The sequence below is a fragment of the Dromiciops gliroides genome, chromosome X (genome assembly GCF_019393635.1).
Source record: "Dromiciops gliroides isolate mDroGli1 chromosome X, mDroGli1.pri, whole genome shotgun sequence".
NCBI lineage: Eukaryota > Metazoa > Chordata > Mammalia > Microbiotheria > Microbiotheriidae > Dromiciops > Dromiciops gliroides.
Genome location: NC_057867.1, coordinates 5,290,410 through 5,311,103, shown reverse-complemented (window position 1 = coordinate 5,311,103; position 20,694 = coordinate 5,290,410). Strand labels below are relative to the sequence as shown.

General features: G+C 46.5%; 1 protein-coding gene across 1 annotated transcript; it reads right to left on the bottom strand.

The window, feature by feature from the left end:
• Positions 1–2,058: 2,058 nt before the first annotated feature.
• On the bottom strand, positions 2,059–15,853 carry APEX2 (apurinic/apyrimidinic endodeoxyribonuclease 2). The gene is made up of 6 exons (XM_043974855.1): positions 15,680–15,853; positions 14,550–14,633; positions 11,273–11,453; positions 5,662–5,808; positions 4,437–4,506; positions 2,059–3,148 (listed from the first exon to the last, which is right to left on the bottom strand). Exons 1-6 carry the CDS (start codon positions 15,792–15,794, stop codon positions 2,294–2,296), a joined length of 1,452 nt encoding a protein of 483 aa, XP_043830790.1. The 5' UTR covers positions 15,795–15,853; the 3' UTR covers positions 2,059–2,293.
• Between the last annotated feature and the right edge of the window lie 4,841 nt (positions 15,854–20,694).

Genomic DNA, 20,694 nt, shown 5'->3' with positions numbered 1-20,694 from the left:
ATAGATGGTGTATAAAAACACACCTCTCCCTCCACACCTGCTGCCCATCACATGATCTCTGCAGACAGGGAGGAGGCCTACATGGCTGTCACCAAGTCCTCTGGATACCTGAACACTCAGTGAATTATCAGTGTCCCCAGTCCAGTGTATCAAAACATTCCATAGTCACCATGGAAACTGACTTCCCAAGTTCCTCTGAATCCCATCGAGAAACATGCTTGTCACACTCCTATACCACAGTGTGTTTGGCCATTCTCTGGTTGAGGACATGCATTTTCCTTTTAGTTCTTTGTTACTACAAATATCTTTGTACATATGGGACTTTGGGCCTCCTTGGGGGCTGTAGTGTATTAGCTTGCCTTTGGCCTCTCCCCTCACCAATACATCTGCCCACATCACTCCTCCACTCAAACTCTCAGTGGCACCAGGAGGATAACCTGAACCTCTCACTGGCTATTTCAGGCCACTCACAATCTGGTTGCCAGCTACCTTTCCAGCCTCTTTTCTTATCTCTGCCTTTCAATAGGGACCCCAGTGTGGTTGCTTCCGCCTCTATGCCTTTGCATGGGGCATTCTCTGGGAGCATGCACACACACGCGCACACAGGTGTGCACAGACACACATGCATATGTACACACACACACACAGTGCGTGTACACACACACACAGTGCGTGTACACACATGCACACACACACACTGCACCAGCCATCTCACCCCTCTCAGAATCTTTCATTTGCTTTAAGGTTTGGGTCCAACGCCACCTCCTGAAACCTTTCTTTTTTTTTTTTAAATTTTTTTTAGTGAGGCAATGGGGGTTAAGTGACTTGCCCACGGTCACACAGCTAGTAAGTGTTAAGTGTCTGAGGCCAGATTTGAACTCAGGTACTCCTGACTCCAGGGCCGGTGCTCTATCCACTGTACCACCTAGCTGCCCCCTCCTGAAGCCTTTCTTGAGCCTCCAGTGAGTGCTATTCCCTCCTCACATTCCCTTCTCCCTACTTTTGTACAAGCTTCAACCTCCAACAAACTGTAAGCTCTTGGAGGGATTCCCCAGCGCCCACCATAGGCACCCTGAAAGTAGGGAAAGCTGGGGCCCTTAGAAGCCCATCTCCTCCGACGGCCTCATTTCACGGGGGATGCTGATGCCCAGTAAAGACAATGGTGGATATTCCCCTTGCGATGGCCTAATGGGCATCTCAAGCTCAACATGAGCATCACCATGGCTGCTCTTGGGCTCAGCCCTCAGCTAGTCTGGACTTAGGAGACACAGAAGATGGCAGACTTGCCCACTGGCTTAAGAAAGGAAGCGTGTGGAAGGCTCCCAGCTGCCAGCTCACGAGGGCAGAGCCCCCTGCTGGTGGCAAGGGGCAGTTATGCTCAGTCAGCTTGCCCTTTCCTGGGCCCTCTTCAGAGGTCCAAGAAGAAAACTTGGCAAAACTTGGCCTAACTTCCTAACTGGCCCACTTTGCATACCAGCCTGACCAGCATACTTAGCCTCTACTGGCAATCACTGGTTGGCATTCTGGCTTCAGGGCAATCCCCGATATGGCATTCTGGTCTCTGGCAGGGGTGGACCCCAAATTACAGCCATTTCCCCTGCAAGTACCCTCTAAAGCCCCACATGCTGACCGCTCTCAGGGCTCCCTGCTCCTTAGTCAGTCACACAAGAACACCTCTAACATATTAGCATCAGAGAGACGGTAAGGCAACAGCAAGCCTCCATTTTGTCAAAGTCTTGGCTTTGTCATCAGGAGCCGTAGCCCGACGTAGGCCAGGCCTTTCCCTGAGAAATCAAAGAGGCGGCCTCGATGCTGTGTAAAGGCCATTCTGACTTCAGATCTGATGACAAGTCTACAATCAGAGCCCTGAACAGCCCTCAGGTCCCAGGGTCCACCCTAAGGGGACTATGGGATTATGTCATTTTCACAGTATACACACTCTCTACCTGAGAGCCCAGAGTTAGGCAGCTGCCAACCTCCCCCATGTAAGGAATACAAGTGAGGGGGCTTCAGGAACCCCCCCCCCCAAATGTGCTTCAACAGCTCAGGGATCCAAACTTTATTAATGTGAAATTGAATGGGATCTTTTTCAAAAAGTTAAACACACTCCACAGGTTAGCAGCAGCTTCATTCTTTTCCCTGAGCCTCTTTTAGTCCCATTAGTACCTGCTCTGGGGCATCTACTTGGGCCTTTGCAAATAGCCACTGCAAGACAACAACCTCCATAGCCTAAGAGCACCCCCACCCCCCCAAGGGAGCAGGAAAGAGGAGCAGCCCGGCAGCAGGCAGGCCCTTAATGAGCAGCTGGGGTCTTCCCAGGGACCCAGAGAAAGAAGTCACAGCGAGCAGCAGGGTTGCTCGTGTGGCCTATAGGCCGTGAACAGACATAGAAGTGCCGGCCGAAGTTGGGCCCGGCTTTCCTCACTGTGCGCAGCACACAGGGCTCCCCGTGGCCCTTGCACAGGGGAGGACGAGGGGGGCCTTTCAGAACAGCCTTCCAAAATGCTGCCCGGCCCTTGCCTGGCTCAGGGGGTAGCAGTGCCTCTGCCCTGGGGTCCTGGCTGGCTGGCTCAGTCTCAGGCTCCTGGGCTTTGGTGACGGGGGGCTTTTCAGGGGGACGGCCTGCCTGGAAAAACCTAAGGAGGCTCTGCTGGCCTCGGACTGGGTCCCCACAGGCTCCCTTGGCCCGGTTCTTGGGCAGCACCCCGCTGTTCTTTTCTTCTCGGGACTGGGCTGAGGTGGGCTCCTGAGGGTCTGTGTCTAGTTTGACCAGGAAGCGTGAGAGTTTCTGCTGCCGCCCAGCAAACTCGGGCAGGTAGCGGGTACACAGTGGGGGACATCGGGCTGCGGGGATGAGCTCAGCCCTCAGGGTGGCCCCCACGGGGCAGTGGTCGGAGCCTTCCACGTCAGGCATGAGGAAGGAGTCCTCAAACTCCCCGAGCACCAGGGCTCTGTCACCAAGGATATAGTCGAGCCGGGTGCCGTAGTTGGTGAGGCGGGCTCCTGTAGCAGTCGACCAGCAGGTGAAGGCACCGGCTTTGGTTGGGTGGAAGTGGCGGAAACTGTCAACAAACAGCCCGCTGTCCCTGTCAGGCTGCCACAGGAACTCTGTGAGCCACTGGCGCCCGGGGTTCTCTTCAAAGCATGCCTGGGGTGGGCAATGGAGAGCCAGACAATGTCAGTGCCCACAAGACCCTGAGAAAGCACTAAGCACCAGCCCTTTATTTGGAAAAGGGGGGAAAAGACCCACAGGAGGCTTGGGGATCACTGGACGTCAGCAGCCGCCAGTCCAATTCCTTTTTTTACAAAGGAGGAAGATGAGGCACAGAGAGGGGAGGTCCCAGTTCAAGGTGGGCCTTCAGACTCACAGGCCCTTGCTCTGACACTCACTACCATGTGTGACTTTGAGCAAGCCCCTTCCTCTCTCTGGGGCCTGCTTTCCTCCTTTGTAAAATAAGAACAATGTTCCCGCTCCAGTACCCAGAGGTTGTGTACAGCAGGCTACGGATGTTTCTAGTCTTCAGCCTTACCCAGGAAGCAATCCCTGGCTCACCTGACCTTCTTTTGAATTTCTAGGGGAAGCTTTTTGATTCCAAGAGCCTCAACATGGCATGGTCTGTGATCCTGAGAACATGTTTATTATATCATCTTTGAATCCCTGCCCCCTAAGCACTGACAATGGAGCACTGCACATTGTAGGCCCCTTATCCACTGGTGCTTGAACAAATGAACGTGAATGAAATGCTACACCAAGGAGCAAGGGGTAGCCTCAATGGCTTCTGGGGTCCTTTCTGTCCCTGGGAGTCTAGCGCTCTATGAATGCAAGGCCCTCTATAATCTGGTCTCTACCCAGGTCTCCAGCTTCCTCTCCCATGATTCTTATATAGAAAGAGCCTCTATGTCAGGCAAACTTCACTGTCTGCTGCATGGCACCTTTGCTCAGGCCATCCTGCAAGCCAAGAATGTTGAGCTCCCTACTCTCCAGGGCACCCAACCTCCAGAACCTGTTTCCTTAACTGGGTGCACCATGACCCAAAGAGGGCCAAGATATTTTCCCTCTACAATACTTGCATCGATAAATACTGATTCTATGTGGCAAGTGTTTTTGCATGAAAATCGTTTTAAGTTCATAGGAACACGGTGGGTCACAGCTGGAAGACATGTTAGCGATGATAGTACAGAAAGGGGAGCTGAGCCTCAGAAAGGACCTTAGAGCTAGAAGGGGCCTTGGAGACCACAAAGCTCCCTTGACGGTTCACTAGAAGGCAAAGGAACAGGGTTTCAATCCTGGCTATGTCTCTTCTTAGCTGGGTCACATCACCCCTCAGCCTACGTGGATGACCTCCCAGCTCTAATTCTACCCTTCCATGATCAACACAGTAGAGAGGAAGAAATGGATGCTAAGGCAGCAAGCTTATCGGAAAGGCAATCCTCACCAGATCAGCAGGGTCACAATGGTCCAGAGGCCGGTGAGATGTGTTCACATCACCCAGAATGATCACATGGCTGGGAAAGAAGAAGGTGCCCATCAGCCATGCCAGATGGTCCGAGACTGTGGAAAGGAGGCAGCCGTGGGTGGGGCAGGGGAAAGAGTCCTGAGATGGAAGTTAGGAGGCATGGGGTAGAGGCTAGGCTCTGCCAATTATCAGCTATATGACTGTGGGCAAAGTCTTCCTCTCCCTCCTCCTCCTCTTCTTCCTTCTGTGGCACAAGGGCAAAGGCTCCTCACCCTACCTCCCCCCACAGAAGGAGACTAAATGGTTTCTGAGGAGCCCCTGATGATCCGAAGGCCTTTCCCCTCAAGGGTGACAACTGAGGAGAACAATAGTTCCCACTTTCTTCATGCCCCCCACCCCTCTGACAATTGCGGTATAAACAGTTCCCACTCCCACCAATGTTGTGAAGAAAGTGTTCTGGCCAAAGCAGGTGACTCAGGCTTCCTTGGGCACTCCACGCCTGTTTAGGCCACTTCCTGGCCCTCTGATGCCTTCCTGTGAAACCCAACCGCAGTCACTCACTGCCCTCCCCAGCTGGAAAGCATCCTCCCCCTTGGCTCTCAGCTCTCTGATACATATAATACTGTGTATTTCAGCTGCCTATCTCTGTCTCATTCCCAGATTCTGATGTTGATGAGGGGCCACTGTTTTTTTTTCTTTTTTTTTACTAGGCAGGGCAATGGGGGTTAAGTGACTTGCCCAGGGTCACACAGCTAGTAAGTGTCAAGTGTCTGAGGCCAGATTTGAACTCAGGTCCTCCTGAATCCAGGGTCGGTGCTGCCCCCAGTGGGGCCACTGCTTATTGGCAGTGAGTCTCCCCCAGTGTGGAGCACTTTAAAAAGCTTCCTGGAATGAATGGACAAGCTTGTGATGTGGGCCTTTTCTTACTTGGGGGGAGGGCTGCCCACGAGTAGCTACTGAGTAGAGGACCCCCAACTAGGAAGGTGGGACAGCAGTGGCCTGGCAGCTACTTGGCCACGGTTCCTCATAGGATCAGAGTTTTGCTTTGAAAGAGACCTCAGCAACCATCGAGTGTATCTCCTAACCCTGACTTTGTAAATGAGGAAATGAAGAATTTCCCCAAGGTTACCAGGGGACTAAGGAAGAGAGCCATATCGATAGCCTGAGGCATTCAACTCCCTTTTGCTGTTGAGTTGGTACACACCTGCCTGCCCGCAGGAGGGCTTCAGCTCGAAGTTGCAGGAGTCGGTAGAAACGCAGCTTGTAGGTCAACCGTTCTGGCTTGTCAGGGTCTGCATGGGGGCAGTAGACGTTCATTATCGTCAAGGTCTTTTCATGACCATCTGAAGTGCTACCAAAGAGTAATAAGAATAATGTTAACAATAATAATAAGGCTAGCACTTGAAATTCACCAAATACTTTGTACACACTAACCTAGTGAAGGGTTCTTTCTCCATAGCTGTCTCCCTGACTTGGCCTCAAATAGGTCCTGTCCCTCCTTTTCAAACTTTCGAAAGAGATCCTGACCCAGTAGATCTCTGCCAATTCTTAGTCTCGTTCGTAGTTGTGGTATTTCATTGTGATGGAATACTATTGTGCTATAAGAAATGATGAGCAGGATACTTCTAAGAAAAACCTGGAAAGACTTACATGAACTGATGCAAAGTGACAAGGGAGAAGAATCAGGAGAACACTGTATATATTGTTCAATGAAGAATTGTGAATGACTTAGCTTTTCTGATCAATACAGTAATCTAAGACAATTCTGAAGGACTTATGATGAAAAATGCTATTCATCTCCAGAGAAAGAACTGATGGAGTCTGAATGTAGTATACCTTTTTTACTTTACTTTTTTTGTCTGTGTTTTCTTTCACAACATGACTAATATGGAAATGTTTTGCATGACTGTACATGTATAATCTATATAAAATCGTTTACCTTCTCAATGAGGGAGAGAATTTGGAACTCAAAATTTTTTTTAAACGAATGGTAAAAATTGTTTGTTTTTTTTTCTGCGGGGCAATGAGGGTTAAGTGACTTGCCCAGGGTCATACAGCTAGTAAGTTTCAAGTGTCTGAGGCCAGCTTTGAACTCAGGTCCTCCTGAATCCAGGGCCAGTGCTTTATCTACTGCGCCACTTAGCTGCCCTCAGTAAAAATTGTTTTTACATGTAAATGGAAAAACAAAATATTTTTTAAAAAAACAACTCGAAGAGAGATAAGTTAAGAATCACTTGACTACCTGAAAGCCATGAACAAAATAAGAACCTAGACATCATATTTCAAGAAATCTTAAAAGAAAAATTGCCCAGATCTTTTAGAACCAAAGGGCAAAGTAGAAATAGGAAGAAATTACCGATCATATCTTGGAAGAAACTCCCAAATGAAAATTCCCAGGAACGTCATAGCCAAAATCTAGAGCTTCCAGGTCAAAGAAAAAAATAACTGCAAGCAGCCATAAAGAACAAATTCATGTACCAAGGAGTGACAGTTAGGATCATATATGACTTAACAGCCACCAATGTAAAGGAATGGAGATCTTGGAATATAATATTCCAGAAGGCAAAAATATGTAGGTTTAAAAACAAGAATTACATACCTAGTAAGACTATGGAGGGATGTGGGGTGAGGAATGGGAAATGGGAATGAATCTTTAGTGAAATGTTCTTATTAATGTTCATTCATTTTTCATTGTGTCAGACTCTTTCTGACCCCATTTGGGTATTTCTTGGCAAAGATACTAGAGTGGTTTGCCATTTCCTTCTCCAGCTCATATTACAGATGAAGAATTAGGGCAAACAGAATGAAGTGACTTGCCCAGGGTCACACAGTTAATAAGTGTCTCAGGCCAGATTTGAACCAGGAAGATGAGTCTTCCTGACTCCAGGCCTGGTACTCTATCCACTGTGCCAATTAGATGCTCCTTTTAGTTAAACAGAGGACTTCCAAGCATTCCTTATGCAAAGACCAGAGTCATATCAAATCTTTGAAGTAAAACTATAGGAGTCAAGTAAAACAAAAAGGTAATTATGAGCAAGAAATCATAAGGGACTAAATAAAGAGGATATTTGCATTTTAATATGGGGAGATAATACATGTGTCCCCTGGAGCATGTGTCATTGGACAGCTAGATGGGGTAGTACACAGAGTGCTGGGCCTGGAATCAGAAAGACCTGAGTTCAAATACTTCCTAGCTGTGTGACCCTGGGCAAGACACTTTACTTCTGTCTGCCTCAGTTTCCCAAACTGTAAAATGAAGGTCATAATAGAACCTACCTTCCCAGGGTTCCTCCAAGGATCAAATGAGATAATATTTGTGAAGCACTTTGCAAACCTCAAAGTGCAAGCTATTCTCTTTTTTTTAATGCTTCAATCTGTATTCAGATACCATCAGTTCTTTCTCTGGAGTTGGATCACATTTTTCAGAAATCCTTCAGAGTTGTCTTGGATCATTGTACTGATGAAAAAAGCTAAGTCATTCACAATATCTTACGATATTGCTGAGACACTTTGTATACAATAGATTTTACTTTGCTTCAGCTCATATAAATCTTTCCAGGTTTTTCTGAGAGCATCCTGCTCATCACTTCTTATAGCACAATAGTGTTCCATCATAATCTCATCCCACAATTTGTTCAGCCATTCCCCAATTGACGGGCCCTTCCAGACACAGTCCAGTGCAGAATACCATGCTCCAAATAAGAAATACCAAATATGGAGAAACCCATAAAATAAGGAAAATGGCAAGTGAAGGGATAGAGGCTAAAGAAAGAGAAGCCAGAATAAAAATAAACTAACAATTTTATGCCAATTACAGGCACACTGCTCTGGAAGGCTGTGGGTCTGCCCCGTAGCTACAGCAAGAAGTAGACACAGTGTACCTGGGGAAGAGCTGGACTGGAGTGGAACACTGTCACAGACTATCAGAAAGAAATAACAACCAGGTTGGAGGAAGAGGGTAAGTATGCACTGACGGAGCAGGTGACATATGCAATAACTGATATGTATGCTATATATAATAATGACAACAGAAATGAGAAATTCACTAGAGGGAAATCACACTGAGTGATCATAATAACCATCTTCGTCCCAGAGAGCAGATAATGAAACATGCCTCCTTGCTCTTGGCAAAGAGGTGGGGGCACATGTCACATAGTCACTTTATCTATTGTCATTGCTCGACTATTTTTATTTGTTAAGGAGCAGAATTTGACTGGGGAAGGGAATTACTGGATGGGGAAGAAGCAACAAGAAATTACAGTGATGCAGTAATAAATGACCATAGTAATCTAATATTTGATAAACCAAAAGATCTAAGTTTTTAGGACTAGAACTCACTATTTGACAAAAACTGCTCCGTAAACTGGAAAGCAGTTTGGCAGAAAGAAAGCATATACCAATATCTCACACGGTAGACTAAGATAAGGTCAAAATAGGTACTTAATTTAAACAAAAAGGGAGATACCATAAGCAAATTGAGGGAGCATGGAAAATTTTACCTGTCAGATCTATGGATAAAGGAGAAATTTATGACCAAACAAGAGATAGAGAGTACTTTGGGATGTAAAATGGATAGTTTTGATTACATTAAATTAAAAAGGGGTTGTACAAGGGGCAGCTAGGTGGCATAGTGGATAAAGCACCGACCCTGGATTCAGAAGGACCTGAGTTCAAATCTGTCCTCAGACACTTGAAACTTACTAGCTGTGTGACCCTGGGCAAGTCACTTAACCCCCATTGCCCAGCAAAAACCAGACAAACAAAAAGGGTTTGCACAAACAGAATCAACACAGCCAAGATTAGAAGGAAAGCAGGGAACTGGAAAAAAATTACAGCAAGTTTCTTTGATAAAGGCCCCATTACTCAAATATATAGAAAATGGATTTCATTCCCTAACTGATAAACGGTCAAAGGCTATGAACAGGCAGTTTTCAGAAGAAAAAATCAAAAGTATCTGTAGTCATATGAAAAATGCTTTAAACCACTACTGGTTAGAGAATTGCAAATTAAAACAGCTCTGAGGTATCACCTCACACGAGATTGACTAACATGACAGAAAAGGAAAATGATAAGTGCTGGAGAGGATGTGGAAAAACCCAGACACTAATGCATTCTTTTTTTTTTGGCAGGGCAATGAGAGTTAAGTGACTTGCCCAGGGTCACACAGCTAGTAAGTGTCAAGTGTCTGAGGACAGATTTGAACTCAGGTACTCCTGAATCCAGGGTTGATGTTTTATCCACTGTGCCACCTAGCTGCCCCACACTAATGCACTCTTGATAGAGTTGTATACTGAGTCAACCATTCTGGAAAACAATTTGGAACTATGCCTAAAGGGTTATAAAACTGTGCATACGTATTGACCCAGCAATACCGCTACAAGGGCTATATCCCAAAGAGATCAAAGAAAAGAAGAAAAGGACTTCTACATACAAAAATATTTATAGCAGCTTTTTGTGTAGTGGCAAAGAACTGGAAATTGAAGGGATGCCAATCAATTGAGGAGTGGCTGAATAAGTTGTGGTATATGATTCTGATGTAGTACTACTGTGCTATAAGAAATGATAAGGGGGATGGTTTCAGAAAAAAAACTTGGGAAAACTTGTATGAAGTGAGCAGACCCAGAAGAACAATTTACAGAATAACAACAATATTGTAGGAATGTCAACTGTGAATGACTTAGTTTTTCTGATCAATACAATGATCTAAGACAGTTCTGAAGGATTTAATGAAGCAAAATGCTCTCCATCTGCAAAGAGAAAACTGATGGCATCTGAGTGCAGATTGAAGACCAAAGCATAGTTTTTTCACTTTATTTTCCTTGCTTCCCCCCCCCCCCGCCCCAAATGGCTAATATGGAAATGTTTTGCATGATTTCACATGTATAATTGATAGCACATTTCTGGCCTTCTCTTTCTTAAAATTTACAACTTCCAGAAAACGTTTCCAAATCAATTCCAGCCTAGCTCGGAGCCACATCAATCATTCTGTATTTGGGTATATAACTTGGCACACCTAAGTTTGTGATAGGCAGGTTCAAATGTTGGTCATTATGCTATTCCTGGCTGGGAACAAGTAGACTCACTAGACTCTCCATGTTTGACTACATACCCCTCGAATGCAAGGACTATTTCTTCTCATGTTTCATGATCAACACTAGTGGATTGAGTAGAGACAAGCCCCCTTACACATTTCTTGCCTTCTCAAGGGGTGGTGGAAGAGTGGGAGGGAGAGAATTCTAAAGTCAAATTTTTTTTTTTAAATGAAGCTAAAAATAAATAATAAATCAAGGGAAAGAAATTACTATAATGGAAAAACAAAATACATCAATCAATAGTTTTTAAAATTTCATTTGAATATAAAGAAAACTATGTTTTAAAAATCCCAGCCCAGAACTGCTCAGAAGTGGAGTATGGGATATCATTAGAGAGATGTGTGCCCAGGAAAGAGCAATACCCACTGGCAAACTGGCATGCTCCCCTGGCTTTTCTCCACACTGTTTAGTGGATGGACCTTCCGAGCAGAAAGGAGAGGAGCTCCAGGGCAAAAGGGGTCCAGGATAGGCCACAATCTGCACAGGTGAAAGGAAGGCCCACATGCTGGAGGCACAGATGCATCCAAGTAGTGAAATTGGGACTTTGTCTTTTTATTCACTGGGGCCAGTTGTCAAATGTTTCAATCCCCTTGCCCCTACAGCAGCCCACTTAATCCAGGAGGCAGCAGTCTGTCTTATCTAGGATGGACCACAATGCCATCACGGTAGGTATAAGCAAAAGAGGCCTCAGCTGCAGGTCAGGACAAATGCGCCAATGTTTACCGTATCTGGTGCTGAGTGAGGACTGCCCGGCCTTCGCTGTCCAGAGCCCGCAACTCATCTTCAGTGAACTCCTCCGTGTTCCCGTAGGAGCCCACAGCACCCTGGTGATTGGTCAGCAGGCTGGTCAGGCCTTCTTCTGCTGCACTTGGAGTGGCATTATTTTTACAGAAGGTGGCCACACCTGGTGGGGTGGGAAACAATGAACAGACCCAGAGAGGATGAGTCACAGAATGAAGGCTAAAAAGAGACTAAGGACCCCCACACTCTCAGTCTGGAAGTCATCAGCTCCAGGCTCAGCACTTTGGCCTTTCAGTGGGGGAAGAGAGAGACGGACACACAGAAAAGGGGGAGCAGGAGTACTCAGGAAGAGGGTGCGAGGGGCAGCCAATGAATCAACGGACATGAAGTCCTTACTGTGCACCCAGGTAATGGTGCTAAGGGCTAGGGAGAAAGGCAGAAATAGCCCCTGCCCTCAAGAATTTTACATTTCAGTGGGACAGAGACATGATGTCAATAATTAATAACATACAAGCTACATACAGAGTAGAAGCCTTCTTTAGAAGGGAAAATGCTAGGTGTAGCAGTGGTGACATAGAGTGCTAGGACTGGAGTCAGGAAGATCTGAGTTCAAATCCTGCTGCCAGACACTTACTAGCTGTATGACCCCCAGCAAGTCACTTCACCTGTTTCCCTCAGTTTAGTCATTTGTCAAATGGAGACAAGAATAGCAGCTTCCTCCCAAGGTACTTGTGAGAACCAAAGTAGATAATATTTGTAAAGCCCTTAGTTTGGTGCTTGGTATAGAGTAGGTGCTTAATAAATGCTTGTCCCCTTCCTTAGCATCTAGGGACATCAGGAGAGCTTCCTGCAGCAAGCAGCATTTGAACTGAGTCTTGAAGGAAGGCTGAGATTCTAAGAGGAAGAAGTGAGGAGGCAAAACCAAGCAGCATACAGGGAAGTCTTCCAGGACTTTGCTGCCTTCTGCAGCTGTGGGAGGAAGGGAGGGAAGCCAGGGTTTTTCTTGGGGCAAAGTTCAGTCATTATAATTTCTCAGATTTCATTGTTTTATTGTTGTTTTATGGAATGGGAAATTCTGGTCTAGAGTATGGCTTCTCACACGGTGGGTCGCGACTCCATATGGGGTCACATAACTGAATGTGGGGGTGGCGAAAAACTGGGCAACAGTAAAACGTTATGTATAGGGCAGCTAGGTAGCGCAGTGGATAAAGCACCGGCCTTGGATTCAGGAGGACCTGAGTTCAAATCCAACCTCAGACACTTGACACTTAACTAGCTGTGTGACCCTGGGCAAGTCACAACCCCAACTGCCTTACCAAAAAAAAAAAAAAGGTTATGTATACCCATTTTATATACCTATATATCCAGACTGGCAGAAAAATTTCTTGGGTGAAAAGGGTCACGAGTGGAAAAAAGTTTAGGCCCTGCTCTAGAGGAAGGGAAAGGACTTGGCCAAGGTCTCACAACAGTAAACCCTGATACAAAGCCAGTATTAAAATCCCTATCTTCTGCCTTCTTTCCACTCCTCTTGGCCTGCCCTCCCTCCTTGCCACTCCACACACCTTCATTACAGGACTGTGCCAAAGAAAGTCCTTTCTAAACAAGAAAGAATTGCCAGAACAAACAGTGTGCACAATTGCTCCATTCCGAACCGTTCTCTAGTGCTTTAAGGCAGACCACAAATACCTCCATTAACCCCATTTTATAGATGGGTAAGGTGAAGTTCAGAGGGGGGACAAGCCTTGACCAGGATCACATAGTTTATACCAGAGTTTTGCTTTGCTTTTCTTTCCTTCCTTCCTCTTTTTTTTTTTTTGTGGGGCAATGAGGGTTAAGTGACTTGCCCAGGGTCACACAGCTAGTGTCAAGTGTCTGAGGTCAGATTTGTTTTTTGTTTTTTTTTTTGTGGGGCAATGGGGGTTAAGTGACTTGCCCAGGGTCACACAGCTAGTAAGTGTCAAGTGTCCGAGGCCGGATTTGAACTCAGGTACTCCTGAATCCAGGGCTGGTGCTTTATCCACTGTGCTATCTAGCTGCCCCTGAGGTCAGATTTGAACTCAGGTCCTCTTGAATCCAGGGCCGGTGCTTTATCCACTGCGGTGCCACCTAGCTGCTCTCTATACCAGAGCTTCTCGAAGCATCATCTGGAGACTCCAGGGAGTCCCTGAGGTCAAAACGAATTTTAATTTCTGATACAGCAAATATTGAGAGCTCCAGTACACATGAACAGAACCTCTTAGGGGATGCTTACAAAGACTCGAATTCTGTTAATGGGATTAGAGGATGGAGAATGGGAAGGGCCCTTAGCAACCATCTGATCTAACCCCTTCATTTCATCCCAGGGGAAACTCAGGTCCAGAGAAAGGAAGAAGCTTCTCCCAAATGTAAGTAGCTGAGCTAGGAGGTGAAGTAGCTAGAGGGCTGGACTTCAACTAAGGAAGACCCAAGTTCAAATCCAGCCCTAGACAGTCCCTGAACCGCTCTGTGCCTCAGTTTCCCTATCTGTAAAGTGGGGATAATAATAAATAGCAGCTACTTCCCAGGGTGGTTGTGAGGAACAAATGAAATTCTACCTGTAAAGAGCTAGCTGTTATTATCTAAACATACCAATGGGAATGTTTCGGGGGTGTTTCTACAGCTAATGTAACCAAGGGTCTTGGAGACCATCTAGTTCCACCCCCTTCATTTCAGAGGAGAAAACTGAGGCCTTAGTGGCACAGATTGTAAAGAGTAGAGAAGAACTTCAAGACCATCTCATCCAACCGTCTCATTCTACAGATTGGGAAAGTTAGCCCTAGAAAGGGCAAGGGTTTGGATCACATAATAGCAAAAGTGGAAAGGGACCTTAAAAAAAAAATTCAGTCCAAAGTTCCTAATTTTTCATCAACTTGAAGAGAAATGACTTATTCAGGGTCACTTGTGTCATTCAGATCAGAAAAATTCAACTTAAGATTTCTGGTTATTCCCCCAATTTGACATTTTCTTTCCCTCTAATGTTTAAACTTCTCTAAAAATGTGACACTTGTAATAATAGTAGCAATAACTATGAACACAGCTCCTGCGACTTGCTCATAAAAACTCTGGATAGGCAGTACGCAGTACAAGTCTTGCTAAACCCAGTTGGAGTGGGAAAGCAAGGCTCTGAAAAGTCCAATATCTTCGTCCAGGCCTGCCCAGCTCCCAGATCCCCCTCCCCAGCCACTGCACACATGTGTGTACAGTGTACAGTACACATATACACAGGTAGATACACACACACCTGAGTAGCCACTGCGACCTCGGCTGAAGCTAAAGTAGGAATTGTATCCTTCCACAATGGCCAGGGGCTCTTCCAGCAGGTCCCCTGGGGGCCAGAGAAGGAACATCCAGGTTGGGGGGGGGGGTGATTGGGCATACCACTGTGGCCTGGCTTCCAGGGCCATGGCCCTGCTGCCCACAAGGTGGCTGCAGGAACAGCCCCGGGGAAGCATAATCTTGTGGAATAGGGTCAGCATTGGGGGAGTTGGGGAGAGAGAGGAGTTCTTTGGAGGGTGGAGGTAATCCTGGGAGGGGGCTCTATTGGAGAGCTAAATGGGTCAGCTGGGGTCTTCTGGGGATAACTTGGGAGGGGGGTGTTGGTGTAGGGGGTGTTGGGGGGAGGAAGTGACCTTCGGGGACAGGGGAAGGGCTACAAGGGGGTGTCCTTGGAGGTAGGGTCAGAGAGGGATAGAGGGATCCTCTATGGGGCGGGGTCAGATCTCAGGGAGGGGGAGGATGATTTTAGGGGGACAAGGAGGTCCTGGGGGCAGTGCTACAAGAAAGTGTCACTTGGGGTAAGGTGGTTTTTGGGGAGAAGATGATACTTGGGGACAGGGGGAGGCCTAGAAAGGGGGAGTCCTGTTCTGGGCGGCGGGGGGCAAGGGTCTCTTCGGGGAGGGGCCCAAAGGAGGTAAACTTGTCTTGGGGGGGGGGGCTCAGGTCCGGCGGGGGGTCTTCTGGGGGAGGGGCTGGGATGGGGGGGCTCAGATCGGGCGGGGTCTTCTGGGGGGGCTGGGATTGGGGGACTCAGATCGGGCGGGGCTGGCCTCGTGGTGGGGCTCAGATCAGACGGGGCGGGGGCGGGGGTCTTCTGGAGGCGGGGCTGGCCTCGTGAGAGGGGCTCAGATCGAACGGGGCTGGGGTTGAGGTCTTCTGGGGGCGGCGCTGGGGTTGTCGGAGGGGGCTCAGATCGGGCGGGGATTGTCCAGGGGGTGGGGTTCAGATCGAACGGGGCTGGGGTGGGGGTCTTCTGGGGGCGGGGCTGGGATTGTCCGAGGGGGCTCAGATCGGGCGGGGATTGTCGGGGGGGGGAGCTCTGATCGGGCGGGGCGGGGTGTGGGGCTGGGAGGAAGGGCACGCCTCGGTTCTCACGAGTGACTCGGGTCTCCTGCAGGCAGGTCACATCGGCCCCCAGAGAGTCGAGCAGGCGCCTCAGGGCCTCGGGCGATCGCCGGATCCCATTGATGTTCCAGCTCACCAGCCGCATGATGCCGGGCCGGCGCGCTTTCTCCGCCCGCCTCGCGCTGGTTGCAGGGCGGGGCGGGGCCGGCCGTTAGGCGGAGAGCCCGATTGACAGCCGCGCGCAGGCGCAGGCGCAGGCGCAGTCACGCGCTGAGGCGAGCCTCAGGCGGGCGGGGGGGAAGAGGGGCGGGGCAGGGGCAGGGGTGGGGCGTCGTCAGCTCTGGTTTGCTCTCTTTCTTCTAGACCTCAGAGCCCATGGAGCCCAACAGCTTCTTTTAACATGGGGGGAAACTGAGGCTCAGAATGTAGAAGGAACTTACAGATATTAGTCGCCCGTTTTATGGCTCTTTCAGGTTTACAAAACATGATCTCATTTGTGTCCAGATTTCAAAGGTTCATGGACTGTTACCCCTGGAAGGTGTCTTAGGGACCATTCATCTAGTTCAAATCCTTGTTTTACAGATAGGGAAAGTGAGACCAGGTGAGAGGCAGCCACATGCTCAGGGTACTCAATTTCCCATCTCGTGCTCACACCCCCAATACATTCCCTCCTCAGGTGTCTCTCATTGAATACCATCTGTCAAATTCAGCTCAGCATCTAAAGGACACGAAGCCTTTCTGAACATGTGGCCCCAATCTACTAGGTGATACAGTGCAGAATGCTGGAATTGGCAGTCAGGAAGACCTGAATTCAAATCCAGCCTCAGACACCTACTAGCTGTGTGATACTAGGCAAGTCCAGGTTCTCTTAGTTTCAGTTTCCTTATCTGTAAACTGGGGGTAATCATAGCACCTACCTCTAAGGGGTTGCTGTGAGGATTAAATGTAAGGGCAGCAAGGTGGTGCTGCAGTGGATAGAGCCCTGGCCCTGGAGTCGGGAGGACTTGAGTTCAAATTTGGCCTCACATTTGACAGTACTACCTGTGTGACTTTGGGCAAGTCACTTAACCACAATTGCCTCAAACATCGGGCCATCTCCAGTCATCCTGATGTATATCTTGCCACACTGGACCCAGATGACTCTGGAGGACAGAATGAGGTTGATGACCTTGCACAGCCCTGCCTCACTTAAATCCAATTCACTGAAAATCGGGGTGACGTCATAGTTCTCTTCAAGGACAAACAATAAACAACAAATAGATGCAAAGCACTTTACAAACTTCAAAGTGCTAACTAAATGTTAGCTATTATCAGTTTACTATTTACTATTACTATTATTAGTTTGATATGTACTATTCATTTACTCTGTACATAATCATATATGTTGTCTCCCTCCTTAAGAATGACTGTGACATTTTAGTATCCCAAGTGCCTGGCACATAGTAGGTGTTTAAGAAATGCTTGCTGCTTGCCTGCAAATAATGATTTGATCTGTACTTTTGATATGAAAGGCCATTCCATTCCTGGGCTATAGTTTGCAAACAAATGAGCAGTGTGGATGGCTCTTGCAGCATTGTTTTACTTAGTTTTTGTCTTTCCCTAAGATTCATTGGGGCAGGAGCAGCTAGGTGGCGCAGTGGATAAAGCACCAGCCTTGGATTTAAGAGGATCTGAGTTCAAATCTGGACTCAGACACTTGACACTTAACTAGCTGTGTGACCCTGGGCAAGTCACTTAACCCTCATTGCTCTGCCCCCCCAAAAGATTCATTGGGGCAGCTGGTTAGCACTGCAGGGTATAGAGCCCTGGATCTGGAGTCAGGGAGAATCGTCTTCCTTTATTCAGATGCAGCCTCGAATTCTTCCTAGCTATTTGACTGTGGGCATTTAAATCTCTTAGCCCTGTTTGCCTCAATTTCCTCATCAGTAAAATGGGAGTACACTAGAGAAGGAAATGGCCAACCACTCCAGTTATCTTTGCCAAGAAAACCCCAAATAGGGTCACAAAGAGTCAGACATGACTCAACAGCAAAATGATTTATTATGGTTATGGTTTTCCTAATGCTGAACCATCTTTCTATCCCTGGGTTATCTCAGTAATTTATTTAGAATCTTATTTTTCCCAAATTACATGTAAAATACAAATTTGGACGTCAAATTTTTTTTGTTTGCGGGACAATTGGGGTTAAGTGACTTGCCCAGGGTCACACAGCTAGTAAGTGTCAAGTGTCTGAGGCCAGATTTGGACTCAGGTACTCCTGACTCCAGGGCCGGTGCTCTATCCACTGCGCCATCTAGCTGCCCCAAAGTTTTTTTTAAAATTGACGTCCAAGGGGGCAGCTAGGTGGCCCTGGAGTCAGGAGTACCTGAGTCCAAATCCGGCCTCAGACACTTGACACTTACTAGCTGTGTGACCCTGGGCAAGTCACTTAACCCCAATTGCCTCACTAAAAAAAAACAAAAAAAAAACAAAAAAAAAAAACCTTTGTGTTCCAAATTCTCTTCCTTTCTCACTCCCTCCCCCCCCCAAGAACTCAAGCAATTGAATATAAGCTATACATGAGGAGTCATGCAAACATTTCCACATTAGCCAGGTTGTAAAAGAAAACAGATAAAAACAAAACTTCAGAAAGAGGAACTAACAAAAAAAATCATACTTCAATCTGTATATCTCACTTAGTCATAATCAATGTTTTAGAAATATTTTGCTGTGTTCTCTTTCCTATTTAAAATGTTTATATTCTCCCTCCCTCCAGCATTTAGTGTCTGGCTGACAGTCTTCTACTCCACCTCATCTCTTGCCCTCGTACAAGGGAACTTCAACATATCTGTAAATGCTCCAGCAGGATACCCTGGCTTCCCAGTACCTTGGCTACTCAGTTCCCATGATGCACTCTCCTGCTCCCCATGGGATGGCTATAGTCTTAAACTTGCTTACTGTCACCGGCATTTGTTCCACTTCTGAAATTCCTTTATCCCAGTGGCTAAAGGCCACTCTATATTTCCCTCTTCACTACAATACCTACTCCTGTACTTAATTTCATCACCATATTTCAAAAACTGGAAACTATAGTCTCTAATGCCTTAATTCTAGTCCGAGGGGTCGGTACAGGGGGATTGTTTACTCACAACCTGTGTCTTGGAACAATGTCTGAACACTGATTCTAGTTCTGACAGCCACCCTTCTATATGTTTATTCCTCTGAGAATCCAAGATCACTTCTAGCAGGAAACCATTTGAACCCAAGGGCTCCTAGAATTACTATTGTTTTGTCTGAGAACATTTCTTCTTAAATGCCCTTGACCAAAGCCAGTCCCTCAGCTTGGTTGTGTTTAAAGGAATAGGAAGGAATACCCAAGAATGACAACCTAAGGTCTGGCTCTGATCCAGTGTGAGCTTTTGGGAAGTCAAGCCTTGAAAATCCATACTTTCCTTGGGATGGTTTCAGTCCAAACCATGAACACCCGAGCTCTGTTAACCTCTGAATGATTTCTAAAAGGCCTTGACTCCATCCCTGAGGCCCAGGGGTCTTGGGTATTTGTTCCACTCCCAGCCTCAGTTACCTTGTCAAAGAGTGGTTGAACAATGGCAATATCCCTAACACCTATCTACTATTTCTTGGTTTTCATTCCTCTGAGAACCCAGGACCATTTCTCACAAGGAGGTGTCTAGACACGGTAGTTTCTAGAATGGCTGATACTGTGTCCAGTAATATTTCTTCCAAAACATAATTTCAGGACATCAGTTACATTATTTTATGCACAGTTTTATTGATAATATAATGACAGGATATTCCATAACTTTTGTTTTTGTTTTTTTGCAGGGCAGAGGGTTAAGTGATTTGCCCAGGGTCACACAGCTAGTAAGTGTCAAGTGTCTGAGGCCGGATTTGAACTCAGGTACTCCTGAATCCAGGGTCAGTGCTTTATCCACTGCGCCACCTAGCTGCCCCCCATAACTTTTGAAATACAAAATCAAGTCAGTGGCCACAGTTATTTGCTGCATTGAGTTTGTAAGGGAATTTCATATTCTATATATCACTATTGATAAAAGTATAATGGTTCAGTTTTTTAGTCCTTGGGGGAGGAATTGCAATAAAAAGGTCAATATGAAATGATTTAATCATTAGTAACAACAGCTAACATATAAAAGATATTCACGTTCTTTTGTATAATCACATTAGCATCAAATACATTTATTTTCAAGTTATAACAGTTATTACAAAGGAAAAAGCAAATTATTTCTCCAGGAAACTTGTGCAAACCATTTTAAGATCCCAATTCTTCACATGACGTATAGAGACTGTGAGAAATCTCTTTAGACGCTAATTTTTCAGTCCAAAATATACATATTTTCCAATTAAACAATAGTTTCTTTATTTCCTGTGATCCGGCTATCCCCTCAAGTCCTGTAAGTCATTAAATATCAACTGAGCTGTAATAGAATATTCAGTCATTTTTCAGTCGTGTCTGACTCTTTGTGACCCCATTTGGGGTTTTCCCCTACCTTCCCCTAAAACTAGACAAAATCGGTTTCTTTGGTTGGAAATCCACTGGATATCCCCCAGGGTGGCAGGTTTACCACTGTCAACCTGAAAATGAATAAAACAATCAATAGAACAAAATGAAGATCTTTAATCAGGGCAGAAGAGTTATAACTCATGCTAACACCATAGCAAGTTCTAGGAATACCCAAAGATGGCAACTGGAGACAGGGTTTCTATGGGGGTAACAGAACAGAGAGACCAACAAGATTATGTTTCAGAAGATTAAGTTTGGCTTGGGAATAAAACTAGATGGAGTTCAGTTAACTCTCAGTCAATTGTATTTGCCACTACCCTGTTATCTCAATTAAAGATGCTTTATTCCTCAAGTCATGGCTTTGATTTCTTTGAGGATTTGAAAACATATATCAAAAATATTCTCGGGGCAGCTAGGTGGCTCAGTGGATAAAGTGCTGGCCTTGGATTCGGGAGGACCTGAGTTCAAATCCAGCCTCAGACACTTGACACTAGCTGTGTGACCTTGGGCAAGTCACTTAACCCTC

What these genes read in the sequence shown, in the direction of transcription:
- APEX2 (XM_043974855.1), bottom strand. Translation starts at nt 15,794, where the DNA reads ATGCGGCTGGTGAGCTGGAACATCAATGGGATCCGGCGATCGCCCGAG. An exon ending in GCAGGAGACCCGAGTCACTC is followed by an intron (nt 14,634 to 15,679) that starts GTGAGAACCGAG and finishes TCTGGCCCCCAG; the next exon opens with GGGACCTGCTGGAAGAGCCC. An exon ending in CTCACTCAGCACCAGATACG is followed by an intron (nt 5,809 to 11,272) that starts GTAAACATTGGC and finishes ACTCTTTGGTAG; the next exon opens with CACTTCAGATGGTCATGAAA.